This window comes from Xenopus tropicalis, chromosome 5, assembly GCF_000004195.4.
Source record: "Xenopus tropicalis strain Nigerian chromosome 5, UCB_Xtro_10.0, whole genome shotgun sequence".
Classification (NCBI taxonomy): Eukaryota; Metazoa; Chordata; class Amphibia; order Anura; family Pipidae; genus Xenopus; species Xenopus tropicalis.
This window is the reverse complement of record NC_030681.2, coordinates 66,856,929-66,876,426: the sequence shown is the minus strand read 5'-3', so window position 1 is coordinate 66,876,426 and position 19,498 is coordinate 66,856,929. Positions and strand designations below refer to the sequence as shown.

The 19,498-nt window shown below is 38.0% G+C and overlaps 1 protein-coding gene across 1 annotated transcript in view; it reads right to left on the bottom strand.

The window, feature by feature from the left end:
- Positions 1-274: 274 nt before the first annotated feature.
- rnf217 (ring finger protein 217) overlaps positions 275-19,498 on the bottom strand; it is a 61,186-nt gene continuing 41,962 nt past the window's right edge. The window contains exons 4-6 of the mRNA XM_004914601.4: positions 17,478-17,679; positions 17,050-17,121; positions 275-9,113 (exon numbers count right to left, since the gene is read on the bottom strand). Of these exons, the coding sequence (XP_004914658.1) occupies positions 9,040-9,113; positions 17,050-17,121; positions 17,478-17,679 (348 nt within the window). The 3' untranslated portion in view covers positions 275-9,039. The remainder of the gene's footprint in view (positions 9,114-17,049; positions 17,122-17,477; positions 17,680-19,498) is intronic.

Here is a 19,498-nt window from a genome sequence, read left to right as displayed (position 1 = left end):
CTGCACAGGAATGAATAAGATACGCTTGGGTGCAGGCACATGTAGCTGAAATACGCATGAAAACGCAAGAGCATGCACCTTCACCTTTTTATGCTTATTTCAGCTACATGTGCCTGCACTGGAGAATATCACATTCACTCAGTTTTTTTAATGTATTTAATTTAATAATAGTTGTTAGTATTGGGTTTTTGTTAGTACCCCATCCTGCCCCATGTACAATACAGGAGAACGTATGGTAATATTCTCAATATTGTAATAATAAAACATACACGTCTGGATACAAAAAGAACCTTTATTTTTCAAAGATTACCCTGCCATTTTGCTCATTCAAATGACTAGTCACTTAAACCTGTGTTTTGCATTTACCATAAGTTTTATCTTTATTTTGTTGTAAAATGACATGGTAATTGTATCTAGAGTAAAACTAGCATTATGCCCAACTAAACAGTTATCAGAAACATAAAAACTAAACCATGTTCGGCACTGTTATAGACAGCTATTGAAAAACATTTGATTGAAGAAATAAGGCACTAAAGTATACTTAAACAGGTATGCAACAATTATGTGTGTGTTTATACCAACAGTATATGCACACATCCACCTCATACACATACTCTGACAAAGCACCAAATGGAAGCCTAAGAAACCAAATGTTATCTTTTTATCTAGAAGCCATGTTTAAGTTATGTGCAATTGAAAATGATTTCTTAAAGTGCAGCTTTTGTATATTAACATCATTAAATAAGTTACATAGACAATAACAGCCCGTGTACTTAATGCTAAACAAAGAGTTAAATTACAGTACAAGAGTCATATATTGTATAGTTACCCAGTTTCCCAAATGCTATAATGCAGACACACAGACAATGCTAAATCTCTAAGTCAATAAGATACTAGCAACTGGGGTCTACAAGTACTATTGGTTTGTCAGTGCCATAACCGGTACTAGCAGTAATTAAAAAGCCCACAGAGATACTAAAAAGGTCTATACCACTGATAAAAGTTCCAATGACAATTTCTTAAATAATAAAAAAGAAATGAAATTTGCACCTGAAATATTGATGAAATATATGTGATCTGAAGCAGAGAGCAAATACTTTGTGAATGAATCCCTTTTTGATGTTTAGATCATTTGAAGAAAACATCACAACAGTAAATTGCTTGCAATGTAGGCAAAGAAAAAAATGTCTGGCAGCAATATTCTTATGCACATGAAAAATACACAATGGATCATTAAACAAATGGTTGCTGGTGCTGAGGGAGACAAAACTCACCCTTGCAGAGTGCTTCTCAGTCAGTGATGATCCCTATTTGTCCTACAATTGGTGCTTAGAACATTAAGTGGGCACAGCTACTCTCACATACTGCCAGGCAGCTGGGACTACATAGCAGGGGATTTTATAACACTGTCAATATGTCCTTTTGACCATTTGGTAAAAAGAAAAAAAAAAAAAAAAGGAAAAGGAAAAGGGAAAGGGAAAAAATAACCAGCAATGGAAGTTGCTTGAATATTTTTTCTTGTTCAAAAAATACTACAATACCAGTACTGTAATAACAAACAATTTTCTCCAATTAAAATATATTTTACACTTTTAAATATTAGAATTTAAATAAATTCTAAACTGCATGGGAGATGTTTATTTAAGCCCATACAGCATAAAGGAAAGTATACTATTTATAAGTTGGGTTTACTGCCAATACATACATACATAGTGGTATCAACAGGTTCCTTCTTAATTTACTCGTGTCCATATCCCCCAGAATACGGCAAAGGACTGTTATAACAGAGGGACACTACTATGCACTGAGCGCCAGATGAAAAATTTAAAAATCATCCAAAACTCTTCAAGAGACCAGGGGCTATTTGCAAAAAAGGCCAATTGCTGCATTTTTTTTTTTACCACACACCATGTGCTGCATTGTAAATAAGCTGTATTGTATTGTAAGTTTGGCCAGATACCAAATCCTCCACAGGCAAACGGCTACATAACGAACTGCACCCAAATCATAATTTGTAGATTCAAGTTTCAGATATATATATATAAAAATCTGTAAACAACAGAGCTTGCTTTGCCTGCTGCCAAAATTGCTAGTTAAGGGCACACTGTGAAAAGTATATTGCTATGCATCATGTTTTTTTTAGTTAAATGTGGAAACATAGGGGCTTCATCATTGGCAGCCTGTCACTTTGATAATATAGCAACTATACACTGTGTTACACTGAACCATAATCCTGCAAAAGTGCCAGCACCAAACCCGGTATACTATCTCCTGTGGCAGTGGTATACTTGAGAATTCTGGAGACAATAGCAGCAGCAGCACCAATAATGTATGACAACTCGTTTAATGTATGGCAACTAGTTTAGGGCCTTGCTTGCCCTTCCATCAAACATTGTATATTACAAGGTCTCACCTATTTTGGCTCCTAGTTAAAGTAGTTCCATACTAAGTTGCTGCATACAGCAAATCTAAGAAAAAGGATGATCTGGGATACATAAGAACATCTATCAAGGTAAAAGTAACAACCAAGCAAATTCATTGTTATGGCATGTTTTAAAACAAACAAATTGAAGAAACCTTTATGACTTGGAACAATACTACTGCAAATGTTCCCCCTTCCCTACCCTGGAACGCATGCACATATGCTATTAACGTAAATAAAAAGCTTTGTAAAACTACCGACTCACTAAATTATGTCAGGCAAGACGCAGGGTGGTATTATGAAAGCTTAGCGTTATGACATCTGTCATTACGGTCAAATATTAAGATAAATGGACGCATGTGAATATAAGGGGATTAAAGCAGCAAGACCTTACAGCAACATGCTCAGCAAGTGTAAACATTTGATTTCTCGTCACTGTTTGAGCTTTATAATTTACCTAGCTTATTTAAAAATTGTATCAGCTACAAAACAGGTATCTGGATTCTCCTGCGTTAAACAGATTTTTTTTGCTAAGTACCAAACTATAGTATGACACACAAATGGGAATTTTTACTTATTACATTAAAAATGCATTTGTTTTTGGCCTCCATAGTATTTCATATCAATGCTACACTATCACATAGCTAGATCTATAACAGTCCAATATTCTCAAGCAAATGTCATGTGGCAGATATTTATTTAAGTGAAAATAGAGCAAACAGTGTAAAATTTTCCATTGCCAAGCATATGTTTAAACCATATGTAAATGTTGCAAAATTAAATAGGGTGATGTGCACAATTTGGGGACTACAATCACACTTATTTTAACATTAGGTTGCATTTAGGTGAAGTTTTCTGCAATATATGTCAACATTACTGATCTTGGTCTCATTCTGCCATATGGGTCTGTGACAATGTGAGGGATTAAAAATATAATCAAACCTATTTACTTTCTATGTTCAACACTGATGATTATTCCCGCATGTATGCTTTGCTCATGATCATAGAACTGAACTAAATCACAAGCACCTGTGGGTATATTCTTAACTCACAGATGCTATTTTTAGTCCCCAAATGCAAAAATATGTGTAACAAAAATATTTGTAATCAAGATATAAGTGATCTGTGGCACTCGTTTGTGGATATGGTAGTTGCAGTTTTCCAACAGCTGCAGTGAGAAAAGTTGCCCAGCCTTGGTCTAATCAATTAGTGTGCTTTAAAAATATAAACTGGCATTAAAACATACTGTTTCAATACAGAAGCCTTTATATTAAATAAATGCAGAAATTGATTAGGCTACTGGCTGTGGAATGATAAATGATTTAAACAAATGTATATTTTAAGATAAATTGCTGTATTTGCTTTGGATTTACAGTCCCACCTTAAAACATATAATCTCTCTATACCACAGATTCCCAATCTTTCTTACTTGTGAGCCACATGCATGTGTAAAAAGTGTTGGTGAGCCATACAAGCATGAAAAAGTCCAAATAAGGGCTGTGATTGGCTATTTATTTTTATAAAGCTGTGTCTCTGAGTTTCCAAAACTTGTGTCCAAGCCACAAATTAAAAATGGGCACCTACTGTGAGGCCACTGGGACCACATTGCTTACGAGCCACTCGTTGGGGATCACTGCTCTGTACCAAGGTGCAAATATGTAACACCAAATCATTAAAAAAAGCACAAACCAGAAAATAAAATCAATTTACGTGGAAATGCCATGTTATGTTGAACATTTCTTAGAGTTAAAAAAAACCCCCAAAAACCTACTGAAATTAGGAATTTATGTAGTTTGTAGAAGTCAAAGCCTGTTGCAGGGTGGTAAATTTCCTACATTTAAGCCATTGCTCTCTGAAAGTGCAGGGCCATTTAAATAAGGGATGCACAGAATCCGAGCCTTTTTCAGCAGGATTCAGATAAATCAATGTGCCAGCACTTGAATGAATTTGGTGTATCCCTAATTTAAAATGTTTTACATTGAGAGTTCAATGTATCAGGAATACAAGCTTCTTAATATAAGAACTAATTTTTGCTTCTAACGTGAACGGAAGCAATCTACCATTTAGGCATCACAACCATACCTAAGGGGAGCACATTTTGCAAGGCAGCAAGGCTTCTCCTGTCCACTATGCTGCGAAGAGCATGCTTTAGGGCAATTTATTAGTTTTGGAGTTTGGGGGAGAGACAACTGCTTGTGTATATAACATGTTTTTTTTTTTTGTACAGTCACATTTTTTCCCTCTTGATTGCTTGCATTAAATTGTGTAAAAGTTTTAGATACAAACCTTATTGACTTCTATAGAAATTCATCAGGTTTCAAGTGTTTTTTTTTTCTCAAATTGTTTAGGTTTCTTTCACATGATAAATCCTGGAAATTCTGCAAAAACAACCTCAAACAGTGAAAAATGTGCCCTTAGAATCAGAACCTTGGTATCATACACAGGAAGTTAATTTTCATGATACTTTTTCTTACTGGTAGCAAAACCATCTAAAATACCAACTTGCTAAAAATCACTGAATGCTGCAGAACAATTTTACAGTTATCATATTCCCTGCTTATCTTGTTTTCAGTTTATCTCTGACTGTGTATCTGGCAATGAAAGTTTTTTTTGGGTAGCTATACACTTTTCATCTGTTGCAGTTATACTGCTCTAACAACTTCAAACCTTAAAGGTGTGAATTAAAGCAACAATAACACTAAAAAATAAAAGTGTTTTAGAGTGAAGACACACAGAGCTACTAGTAGCAGCTACTTGTCACAGCTACTAAAATAGACAATGCTAATTATTTACTGATAACTGCCTCATGTTTTAGCAGCAGTTGTCAGTATTGTCACTAAGTAGCTCAGGGTGTATGTTTTTTTTTTCAGAAAGACTATAGTTTATATAAATATGCTACTATGTAACCATGGGGGCAGTCATTCATGCTGGAAAAAAGGCACAGGTTACATAGCAGATAACAGATAAGCTCTGTAAAAGACCATTGTATTCCACAGAACCTGTTATTTGCTATGTAACCTTTGTCATTTAACATTAATTTAGTTTGAATAGCTACCCTCACAGCAGCTTATTTATATAATCTATAGTAGCATTTCTGAAGCAAATACACAACTTTTGCTAATATAGGTCAACAGCAGGTTTGGATTGGAGCGTCTTAGACCCACCGGGACAGTTCAAGGGGTCCTCCTCCTATCGTCCGTCTGAGGCTACTCCACCTCCTGCCACATACCTTCAGTTCTCATTAACTTTTGTTACAGGCAGGCGCCTAGGTCAGCAGGTTCCATGTAGACCAGGGCCCAACAAGTTTTTCCTGGAGTACATTATATCTGAATTACTTTGTTAAACTTTCACTTTTTGTGTTAGGTTTCTGTACTTAGTCATCAGTTTGGCACTATTATACATGTCTAATACTAATTGAAAACTAGTTTAGTGAGTAATATTACTTGCCCTGAGAACATCAGAAGACCCAGTGCAGGAATGTCCAATTTGCTAATATCTATCTGTTGTTGAATGACGGTTCCCAGTCTCCAGCTCCAGGGAGATGCTGGGAGCCGTACTTCAACGGCCAGTAAGGCAAAGCTTGAACCTTCCCTGTCTAAAAATACACAGTATTGACTGTAGTAACTGACAGGATAATATGATCTATAAGTGTTGCTGCACATAGTGTGTTTGTGAAAAGAATCTCACCTGGGTCCCTAAAACATTATAAATTTTAAATATTTTGAGTGCAATAACATTACCTTCCAACACCTTATGTTCTAATCCCACACTGTTACACTGCATGATAATCATACAGAACTGTTTGTTAGAATAGTCCAAACATATTCTACATTTGATGTTTCTTATCTCTAGTTGGTTAAATTAATTGGCACATATTATCTCAGTGATTAAACAATGTTTATGGCTTACTTAACTGGTACATAGCACAGCTCTTGATTTTGTACATTTGTCTTTGTAATGAAAAAATATAGTGAATTGCAGTTCTATCTGTAACTATTTGATACTGAATTCACTTTCCTCTTTTCATGTACATACATATTTGGCAAGTAGCAGGATTTGGGAGGGGTATTTATTGTCAGTGATATCGTAAAAGGAAAATATGGCCTAAGTATTGATTTTCTTTCTTTCAATTCCCTGTAAATGCATAGTAAACTGGAAGGGAATATATTGTTCTGTCCTTATATGCCAGTTTGCTGTTATACATATGAATATTGGAATGAGGCAAACAATATTGCATCTTTTACATTTAAGCAAACATGTTATGAATATTCTGTGCAAACCTCAACTAGACCTTGAACTCCACTTAAAAATTTGTGTAAAGTAAATGTATGGTCAATGTTTCTAGGTTAAAAGGAGGGACTAAAGGTAGCCAAGCTGTAAAGTAAAAGCTTAAGTTCACAGGTACCCTGAGGCAGTGCAGTTTTCTGTTAGCAGGAGCACTGGCCTGGAGTATCTGGTAATGTATTACAATTACTGGGGAGGGGGGTGCCAAACATTTTGGCAGTCCCCAGTGATGAACCTTTCCTTCTCCTTGAAAGGCAATGTCTTTCGTTATTTTACACTACACCTTTTTGTAATTCTAACACTACTGTGTCCAAGTAATCACAGGACAATACCAGAGATTTACATTTGCAATCACATTGCATAAAAGGAAGGCCAAGAAAGAAACTAAACCCTGAGTCTAATGCCTAAAACAAACTTTAACTGCAGGTGAGAAAAGCAATTTTAATGCAGCTCTCTGTTGTTAAATTGGCTTTTTGCAATTCACAGACAGAGTGAGACCATTTTAATTAGTCTAATTATTCTCAACTTACTTAGTCAGATACGTTCTATAAAGGTAAAATATACCTCCATTTTGGCATGAGCTAAATCAGTTTGACATATGTAAAAAATTTGCATAAATGTTTTATAAACTTCCAAAAATATAAAGAAAAAAATCCATTGTAAAGTGATGGATTCTGGGACTTCAGTCCCTCTGAATCTGTGCACCATGCACATGGGTGAAAAACAGGTGGACTTTAAGTCCCACAATCCAACACTTCACAATGGAAATAGAGAGATGCTTCCTACAGGTGTCACTGTTTCAATTTGTGGACTCAGTTTTGTCTGTGGAACCCCCCCCCCCCACCCCCCAAAAAAACCTTTATTTTTGGAAGTTCATTGTTCATGCACTTTTTCTGCATAACCTTATGTAAATAAGGGGGTGGGGCACATTTTCCCTTTAACTGTGTGGGGAATTAATCAGTGGTGAATGTAATACAATCCTACCCTTCAACTGAACAGAACTCTTTGTATATTAGTGGTATAAGCTCTGAAGAAATAGAACAAAGAACACAAATAAAAACTTGTGCACCAATACAATCTATGTGCCATATTTATAGCTGGTATATTATCTATTGTGGCTGGAGTCTTGGGATGAAGGTGGGACTAATGATTTTCAAAGTTCACAGTTCAGGAACATAAGCTTCCAGTGAATATTCATAGTTTAGTTGTGCAATCCACCTAATAGAGAAATGGTAATTCTGATAAATGTACTATGAACTGTAGTGGATGTTAATAATTAACAAATAGTCTTATTTTTTTCTTATAGTTGAGATATGATTTATGAGTTTCTCCACCTAATATTTTGTTGTGAATTGCTGTCAGATATTTCCTGGTCTAACTAGCAGATTCCAGCATGACTTGGCAATTTTCAGTGTACAACTGACAAACAGCATGCTTGAGTTGTTTGCTGGAATTCAGGTATTAGGTTGAGGAAGCACCCAAATAAACCACTTACACCTCAAAAACTAAGCAAAAAATACGTAATCCTATTTGTGACAAGTAGGTCTTAAACACTGCCTACAATTAAAGTGCAATCACAGTTCCCTTTAAGTAAAAAGCCTTAAAGTAAAAAGCATGCAATTCTATCCGGTTTGTCTGGATTACCAAGCAGTTTTGCATGAAGTTGAATAGTAGATAAAAGGAACTGCTGCTTCCATTTCATCACCTAGCAATTAAATTGCAAGCCAAGAGCCCATTCATCAGGCAGTGTGAGTGAGTGTGTGTGTGCAAACATGTGGTATAAAGATAATAGATTACTAGTTCATTATACCAGCGTATGACATTTACAAATGCAGCATTCTGGGTGTAACTTGCAGTTGAAGAATAGATGTTTGCCTTGTTACATGTAAGCAGGAATTCTGAATCACATAGATGTTATCTTAATATTGCTGACAATATTAAGATGCATATTTTTTTCTGGGTAATCCATAGATGGGCTATAGAAGAATAAAGACAATAAAGAAAGTTTTTCATCAGTGGATTTTGATTGTCTAAGAAATAGGGACCAGCTGCTATATCTAAATCTCCGTGTAAGGAATGCAATTAAAATAATGTCCTAAAATAAAAATACAAATAAAAATAAGCAGCAATTCTGGGCATATCCAGCAGGGAGTGCACCAGGAACAGGTGGCATTGTAGTTTGCCGCTGGGAACTGTACTGAAGGTGGAGCTCTGAAACTCCACAACTGTCCTTGTGAGTCCCAGGCTACTATGTGGCTTCCGAAGAATGTTCTCTGCTGCCGTTTTGTATAGCTCCCGCAGGACTCTTTCAAGCTTTATTATGCCTCCCCTTTTTACCATGGCATACCTGTCCGCGTCCTTTTCCGTTGTTTTTTACAAAGACAATAGATAGGCAAACCAAATAACCCTGCAAGAAACAAAACATTCCAATGTGAGCCTTTCAAACCATCTTCATACAGTTTTAACATTGCTGAGCTCTGGCAGTGATCTAATGCTTTATATGTTGTTTTCTTTCAATAAACATGGAATACATTAGTACAGTGCTGTCCAACTTCTGTGGTACCGAGGGCCGGAATTTTTCTTGCCTACATGGTGGAGGGCCGATAATGGAAGCCAGTTTTGACCACTCCCCTTTTTTAAACCACACCCACTTCAAACTACACCCATGCTATCACAAGAGCTTTTAAGACCATCCCCACATTAATGGTGGCAACACAGCAAAAACCCAATGGTTGGTGCTCACTGAAGGGATATCACCCTTCATTTATATATGAAAGAATTATATTATGTCATACACTTAAATCGATATGCCTCCTCCTCTTCTGTGGATAGCACAGCAACCCCCCCAGCATATAATTACACCCCTTGGGGACCATATAATGACTATTTCAAAATGCCAAACTCCAGGAACAAACCCCTGCCAGGTTCACCTTCCACAGGCAGCATAGGAAAGGCAGAGTATGGCACACACAGGCAGCATAGGGAAGGCAGAGTATGGCACACACAGGCAGCATAGGGGAGGCATAGAGCAGGCAGAGTACTGCTTGCCCTACCCCTCCTGTGTGTGCCATACTCTGCCTGCCCTCCCCTGCCTATGTGTGCCATACTATGCTTGCCCTCCCCTTCCTATGTGTGCCATACTATGCTTGCCCTCCCCTGCCTATGTGTGCCATACTATGCTTGCCCTCCCTTGCCTATGTGTGCCATACTATGCTTGCCCTCCCCTTCCTACGTGTGCCATACTATGCTTGCCCTCCCCTGCCTATGTGTGCCATACTATGCCTGCCCCCCCTGCCTATGTGTGCCACACTATTCCTGCCCACCCCTGCCTATGTGTGCCAAACTATTCCTGCCCTCCCCTGCCTATGTGTGCCATACTATGCTTGCCCACCCCTGCCTATATGTGCCATACTATGCTTGCCCTCCCCTGCCTATGTGTGCCATACTATGCTTGCCCACCCCTGCCTATATGTGCCATACTATGCTTGCCCTCCCCTGCCTACGTGTGCCATACTATCCTTGCCCACCCCTGCCTATATGTGCCATACTATGCTTGCCCTCCCCTGCCTATGTGTGCCATACTATTCCTGCCCACCCCTGCCTATGTGTGCCATACTATTCCTGCCCACCCCTGCCTATGTGTGCCATACTATGCCTGCCCTATTGCACACACAGGCAGCATACAGTGACACAATGCTGGATGTGTCAGAGGGAATGTCTGAGGTGTGAACAGGGGAACAATGTGGGTGATTACAGCCAGAGCCTGAGGTGTGAACACTGCAGGGGGAAAACAATGAAGGCATTAAAAGGTGTGAACAGTACAGGGGATTACATGATTAAACAATACAGGGGGATTACAGCCTGAATTTGAGGTGTGAGCAATGCAGGGGGGCAGTTAATCTCAGTACTGATACCATTTAAAAGGTAATACACAAAGGTAAGCCATCAAAGCAGTCAGACAGGTGGGGGGCCACACAGAGGGGGGTCGCGGGCCGCCAGTTGGACAGCCCTGCATTAGTATATTAAAGGAACAGTAACACCAAAAACTGAAAATGTTTTAAAGTAACTAAATTATAACGTACTGTTGCCCTGCACTGGTAAATGTTTTTGTTTGCTTCAGAAAGACTTCCCTGCCCTGGTTATTATGGCCAATTTTTTTTTATTTGTAGAAGTAAACATTGTGTATGTCTTCTTATACCTGGATGCTCCTGCAAAAGTAGGAGGTTATTTCCCTTTCTTTGGTAACTAAAACCAAGGAATCTAATGCCTATGAACATTTTTGATGGAAAAAAGTTAAACCAAGTACAGGATCTTTCCATAATGTGGAACATAACTTCTTAAATCAGAAGGAAAGGTTCAATCACTGGGGTGTTAGGCCCCTCACGGTGATTGTAATGACTTACCAGATACCCCAGGCCAGTGCTCCTGTTAGCAGGAAACTGCACCAGCCCAGGGTACTTGTGAGTAAGTGATCCTTTCCTTCTACTTCTAAAGCATGCTCAGTAGAGTAAAAAAGTCAGCTTTTTTTTTTGTTCATCTTACTCTTACTCACTCTACTGCACAGGATGCAGTTTTCTTAAAACAGGAGCACCTGTCTGGGGTATCAGGTAAGTGTTTACAATCACTGGGGTGGTGCCTAACATTTTGCACCCCCCAGTGATCAAACCTTTCCTTCACTTTTAAGGCTACTTAAAACACCAATAGGATTGGTTTGGATTTATGCAAGCTTAGTTAACATTAAGCACAAAGCACACTCAAAGTGTTTCAGTCAAAATAAATAATTTGTTTAAAAAGGAGGTCATATCAAGCTTTATTAGAATGCTTCCATCTGTTATGATACAGAGTCCGTTAGTGCTGAACGCCTTAAATTGAGCCCCATGGCAGGTGCTTGGATTTAATCCTAGAAGGCTGCCCCACTACATGGCCCCATCTGCCACAGCAACCAATCCCTAGGCACAAGAGAAAACTAGAGTTTGTAAACACCCATTTATGAAAATTGGTACATTCATGCTTTCTAATGCTATCACATCTGACTGTATACAATGGTGACCTATGTATTCATATTATCTATAGGCAACCTTGTGTGTTGGTATATACACTGAAATTATATATTTAATCAGAAGCCCTTCTCAAGGTGTGCAGCTGTTTATGTATGTATGTATAACTTTATTTATAAAGCGCCACAAGGGTACGCAGCGCTGTACAATCTTATAAAATACAAAATTACACTTTCATTACATTACAGTTGCATTCATTTTCTTTGCAATTTTAGAAAAATCAACTTCCTTGATCTGGGGTGCTCCCTCTCCCTGCACGGTTAGGTTGGTTACAACAAAGGCAAGAAGCTGAGGACTACAACAACTACACATTTTCCCTTATCCCCGTATGGCAAGGCTGACAAATACTATTGGACCAATCTTACTGCACACTTTCTATTTACCCTTAGACACTCCCCACACTCGCATTTCTTGTACACACAAGAGTGTTTTTCCTCCAGACATTCAGTACACACACAAGCATTCCATTACAGCAAGCAATGATATTTACTCAGCAAAGAATACAAATGCATTATCAAAGTCAGATCAGAACAAGTCTGCTGCTAAGGCTATTGGCAATGTTGTTTGAACATATATCAACACTACTACAAACATTATTTGGCCAGTAGTTAACATCCAGTATAGGTTCTATCAGTAAACCCATTAAACAGGAAGGTCCAAAAGAAGGCAGGCTCCAATAGAGGCCATTTTAAGCAAATAGTCCATATGTTTAATGATCTTTTGTTTCTCTGTAATAATAAAACATTATTGTTACACAGTAACATAGTAAGTTAGGTTGAAAAAAGACGTACGTCCATCACATTCAACCATAATGCCTTTATATAACCTGCCTAACTTCTAGTTGATCCAGAGGAAGGCAAAAACCCCATCTGAAGCCTCTCTAATTTGCCGCAGAGGGGAAAAAAATCCAAGATGGCAATCGGACCAGTCCCTGAATCAACTTGTACTAAGAGCTTTCTCCCGTAACCCTGTATTCCCTCACTTGCTAAGAAGCCATCCAGCCCCTTCTTAAAAGCTATATAATGTATCAGCCAGTACGACTGATTCGGGGAGGAAATTCCACAACTTCCCAGCTCTCACAGTAAAAAATCCTTTCCGAATATTTAAATGGAACCTCCCTTCTTCTAAATGGAGTGGGTGCCCTCGTATTCGTTGGAAGGACCTACTGGTAAATAAAGCATTAGAGAAGTTATTATTTGATTCCCTTATTTATTTATACAGTTATCATGTCACCTCTTAAGCGCCTCTTCTCCAGTGTAAACAGACCCAACTTGGCCAGTCTTTCTTCATAACGGAGACTTTCCATACCCTTTACCAGCTTAGTTGCACTTCTCTGGACCCTCTTTAATTCAATAATGTCCTGTTTGAGCACTGGAGACCAAAACTGAACAGCATATTCTAGATGGGGCCTTACCAGTGCTCTGTAAAGGGGAAGAATAACACCCTCCTCCCGTGAATCGTTACCCCTTTAAATACAGCTTATACCCTTGTTTGCCCTTGCAGCTGCTGCCTGGCATTGCTTGCTACAGCCAAGTTTATTATCTACAAGGACTCCAAGGTCCTTCTCCATTATGGATTTGCCTAGTGCAGTCCCATTAAGGGTATAAGTGGCTTACATATTTTTACATCCCAGGTGCATGACCTTACATTTATTCACATTAAATCTCATCCGCCCAGATTGCCAGTTGGTCAAGATCCTGCTGCAAGGATGCCACATCCTGGATTGAATTGACTGGTCTGCAGAGTTTTGGGTCATCTGCAAACACTGATACATTGCTTATAATACCTACCCCTAAGTCATTTATGAACAAGTTAAACAAAAGTGGACCCAGTACAGAACCCTGAGGGACCCCACTGAGAACCTTATTCCAAGTAGAGAATGTACCATTAACAACCACCCTCTGTACCCGATCCTGTAGCCAGTTTTCTATCCATGTGCAAACGACTTCACTAAGACCAATAGACCTTAGTTTAGAAAGCAGTCGTTTGTGTGGAACGGTATCAAATGCTTTGGCAAAATCCAAATAGATTATATTTACTGCATCCCCACTGTCCAGCTTCTTACTTACCTCATCATAAAAAGCAATTATATTGGTGACCTGTCCTTCATAAAGCCACCACGGATGTCAAACTTACAGGCCTATAATTGCCAGGCTGAGATCTTACTCTCTTTTTAAATAAAGGAATGACATTCGCCTTCATCCAATACACAGGTACCATACCTGCTGAAAGCGAGTCTGAGAGTATCAGAGGCCACTGTAAATCTGACCTTAGCTCTCTCAGTACCCGAGGGTGTATTCCATCTGACCCAGGTGCCTTATTCCCATTTATCTTGTGTAACCCTTTAAGCACAATATCCTGTGTCAACCACTGCGTAGTTGGAGCTGAGGCAACAGTGCAGCTATTGGGTGGGACTTGGCACTCTGGCTCTTCTACTGTATACACAGAAGAAAATAACTGGTTTAGCACATCTGCCTTTTCTGTATCCGCTGTAACCATATTGTTACTATAACTCAATGGGGCCACACCCTCAACCTGCATCTTTCTACTATTAATATACTTAAAAAACTTTTTGGGGTTAGTTTTGGCCTCTGCCGCAATGTGCTCCTCATTTTCTATTTTAGCCCTCCGGATTGCTGTTTTACAACACTTTCCTTTTTTTCCCTATTAACTTCTTTATCTCAGAGTTAGGCCACATAGGGTGATTCTCAACACTTCTACTTTTTCTTCTTAATGGAATAAATTGAGAACAGTAATGATTTAATATAATTTTAAATATTTAAATTTGCTTTTCAAAAATTCACTGTCTTTGTTGCCCCCAGTGTAAATTTTATTCCTGCACCAAACATCAAATGAAATAACATTATGGTCACTGTTACCCAGGGGTTCAACCACTTGCACATTTGCTATACGTTCTGGGTCATTAGAGATCACTAGATCCAATACAGCATAGTTCCTGGTTGGCACCTCAACAACCTGTGACATAAAGTTGTCATGCAGCAAATTTATAAACTTGTTCCCATTGTTGATGGCTAAACAATCTTTTTGTTTTGTTTTTTTTTTGTAGATTTAAAAGGTATGATTTCCAGATAATGGATACCATACCTGTACAAGAAACTTTGCTTAGGTAGCACATTCCTTACTTGTACATGACAGACTGATCCAAACCTTAACAGAGATGACATCACAAACAAATTGATTCAATACAACAACTAAGACGGTAACTAACTGAACAAGATTCAAACACAACAACACAAAGAGATACAGTGGCAAACACAGATCCAGTGAAGCAAAATGATAAATATAATGGCACACAATACATACAGCTCCACATATTTTCACAGCCTCACATCCATTAGTAAGTGCAGTGATATAAACGCTGCCAGACGAAGTAGCAAACACTCATAATAATGTGCAGAGAGATGCAATGACTCGTAACATGACACACAGGCAATCGTATATAAGTTCAAAATGATAAATATGGATATATATATATTGTAACAAACACAATAGGGCTAATTTATTAACACAGAGCAAATTTGCACCTGGGCAATGATGATATTTTTGCTTAAACTATACCTCTTAACATTACAAGTCTCTATAAAAATATTAGGGTTGCACCGAATCCCAGACAGAGCTCTGTGTTTTACTCTCATGCTTCTTTCTGTTACAGTCAAAACTGCATTAATTTTCTGTCAGGTGATCTCTGAGGGAGCACACAGACCATCACAAAATGGTGGAACAAGGTAAAAGATGTATTTACTGATAATTCTAAAGGTATAATTTTCCAATAATTGGTTATGAATTACTGACCAGGTACACATTTGCCCACTATTGGTAAATTAGCCCTATGACCGACCATTTACAGATGACGCTCATTTAGTGACAGTTAATCAGGTACACAATCAAATATACATTCAAGTAGACAACATGACCCACTGGAAATATACACACAGTGACCTAGCTGAAAAAAAATATTGCGACACTCTCATACACTGAAGTGATTGTAAGCTCTACGGGGCAGGGACCTCCATCCTCTTGTGTTTTTGACTCTTATCACAATCTGTATCTTTTATTTATTTGTCTTTATTGTAATACTTTGTATTTATCTATTATCTTAATATCCCCCTGTTTGTATTAATGTATTCGCTGCGTACATAAGCAGCGCTTTATAAATAAAGATATACATACATACAAAGACTGACATTTCCTAGTACTATGACACAAAAATATAGTTACAGACATGAAAGAGGAATTTTTAAGTGTTTTCTATTGCCCCTACTAAATGCAGTGTTCTTTGCTAAATACACTTACACAAGATTAAAGGAGAAGGAAAGGCTGTCACTTGGGGGTGCCAAAATGTTAGGCACCCCCAAGTGACTTAGATCGCTTACCTTTTACCCCGGGCTGGTGCCCCTGTTAGGAGAGAACAGCACCAGCCCGGGGTAGCAGCGAGCGCTTCCTACTTCCTATTCGCTTGCGCGCGCATGCGAAGTAGAGTGAAAAGCCGAACTTAAAAAACAAAGTCGGCTTTTTACTCTACTGCGCATGTGCTGCCCGACGGATTTTGCCAGGAGAAGAAGCGATCTAAGTCACTTGGAGGTGCCTAACATTTTGGCACCCCCAAGTGACTTAGCCTTTCTGTCTCCTTTAATATCAAGTTGCTGTCCAACCTAAAAAAAAAAATGGCTTACTCTTAGTGGTCATTAAGTCATGATTGGCAGGCATAATAATACAGTTCTGATAGGTGTACTATCAATGTCCTAAGTTTTTTTTCTCTTGCAAGCTGAAATCCTAAACTGTTTTATAAGTAAAACAGCTCAGTATTAAAAAACCAAATAAAGCAGCCAAGCTCTCAAAGTAAAACATTCTGACCAATGGGAATTTATAAGGAGCAAATACTTTTGCACAACAGAGGGAAGTGAACAAAGACTTGTTTGTAACAGGGCTTCTGAAGTGTACAGAGGTTACGTGCTATTGAAAATACCTGCTGACTGCTTAATATTTTATTAATATAACAGCAAAATGAATAAAACTGCAGATAAGACACAACTGTCTGCTTTTTTCCTATGAGTGCTTCACTAAGCAGAACAAAATGTGCCAGAAACATTCTCTCGAAGGCACAAAGAAACTACACGCTATTGGAGAGGTTATCCAATAAAAATAAAATAAGCATTTTTAGCCCTAAGAATAATAAATATCAATTCATATATTTGCTGGAACAGATTATTAGATGGGAATTTTATGGCAAAAAGTAGAACACTCAATGGACAATTATATCCTCACCTATTACAATTGCCAAGGCTCCAAGTACCAAACCCAAAACTATGAGAAGTGGTGCAATGAGAAGTTTTCCAGCTGAAAGAGAAAAAACAAAATTAGTCTTGTAAAGTTTCAAGTTTGTTTTATCCACTGCAGAACTGGAAAGGATAACATAGGTTCAAAGAACAAAAAACTAGTGGAAACCCTAAGAATTTTTATAGTACTTGAATAATAAAATTAACAATCCATATGCAGGAAAAAGTGATATAATTTCGCTATATAAATATATAAGCATGAAATTAAGAAACCATGACTATACTTTAGAATGTGGTTTGTCTATAGCCTTATTATATTGGTTAAACCTTAAAATGTACACTAAATTGATATTTTGCAAACAAGATCCCTTTAGAAATATACATGCAGTTACAAGGCCCAGCATTCCATGCACTCACCACAAACAGAGCCTCGTACTAATCTCCTTACATGGGGTCTCTCTGGGAGGTAGCGGTATTTGCATCCAAATATACTGAGGTTTGATGTGTGATCACCAAAAAAACGCAGCTGTCGGTATCTCTCCCCACAGCGATAGCAAAAATTAGTGTTACACTGAGAACATGTCATGTGGTCACAACCTTCTGTTCTTTGAATATGGACCTGTAAAAAAAAAAAATTAAATTGAGTTTTTCAAAAATAATTGTACTGTATTTGCTATTAGCAGACATATTTTCTTTGATGTATAACCATCTACATGTGAAAATATAAGTACACCCCAAAGTGGTTTTTTTTTTTATATATGTGGACATATCAATATGTAATTTCATTCAAATAATACAAAAAAGTAAAGGCGAGTATGGTAACTATTTTTAACATCTTTGTCGAAAAAGTTCACACAAATTCTGATTCAAACTATTGACTGTTGTGGTTCTCCCTTGGTGTCACAGAGTACCAATGCACCGGACTTAAAAAAAAACCCAAAATCTTTATTGAAGCACAGTAAGTCAAGTCACAGCACTGGGGTATTTTCAGAACTTCTGCCCCTTATTAACCATAGGCATCCTATGGGGTTCTTAGCCACTTCTTTCAGTGGCTAACCTTGCAAAGATGGCCAGGCAATTGTTTAAAAAAATTCCAGACAGTGGAATGATTTATGTCCAATTGTTTTTCAATTTTTTAAAATCCCTTCTCTGACTCAGGCTTCTATAACCATCTTTCTAAAGGTCTTAAAAAGCTTTTTCAATCTAGTCAAATAGACACGACACACTTCAACAACAAAGAGAAAACCAAACTAAATGACTGAGGTGTAAGCCTTTGCCCGACAAGTTTACCTGCATGCTGCCAGACAAGCATTAAGGCTCGTAATAAGAATGCACTAACTATATTCTTTAGCAATTTCTCTCTGCAAGGGTTAATTGGGAGCAATGACAAAGAGCCAAGGGGATGTCATGTCAGCTGAGCTGCATGCAAGACCACTCCCTTCATCAGCAGACGTAACAACCACATGTCTGCATTTAACACACACCCCCGTAACACCCCCACACTTTTTGCAGTGAAATATTCTGCAGATTGGGACCTTGCGTCAGGGTCAGCAGCTTCAGCTACAGACACACACATAATACACATTTTAATAAATCTAGCCATTTTTGGACTTTTTATTTTATTTTAAACACAATAATTTGAGGTGTTTTCAGAAATGTCATAACTTTGCAGTTAGGAGTAGTAAATGTTTGGCTGTTTTGGATTGGTGAGAATGTCTACATTTTTTGGGGGGTTAATGTGGCTTTTGGAGGGCTTTTTCCACCGATAAATGTGTGTGATTTTGCAGAATTTGAACTGGCATAGCAGATGTATGCATGTAATTTATGTATGTAATTTTAGACCCTGTGGTATTCATATTTAAGATATTTTATGTTAGTAACAAATGAAATGTGGGAGATAAGTAAAGTGCAAGCTTTTAACTGACTTTTAAAAAGTTTCAGAAACTTTAAAATTACACAAATTTTAGCAAATTCAGTGCAGTTTGGCAGTTTGGATTAGCAAGATATAGTTACTAATTTTGGATTCTTCAGAATGTGAACTTTTACATCCTGGGGTAAACAGGAATTCTTGGTCTTGCAATTTAAAGCATGCTGATTTTTGGAGCACTACTTCCATACTACTGCCGATCTTACCAGTTTGTAACTGTGTTTGTAAAAATTTGATCAACATCAGGTAGGGGTGAGCTAAGCGAGTCAGACACCCCTAGTCGTCTACTGCTTGCTCCCCGCTTCCTGCTTCCCCCCCAAGAGCTGGCCCACTGACCAGGACTGCAGCAGGATAACCAGCCATGCGATCCCTGCTTCTGGACAGGTAAGTGTGTGTTTTATTTTTTGCATTTATACACTTACATACATTTATACCTACATACAGCACACAATTTAGCACTTTTTTTTTTTCATTTTGCACACTCATACACACTTACATACTGTCAGACTAC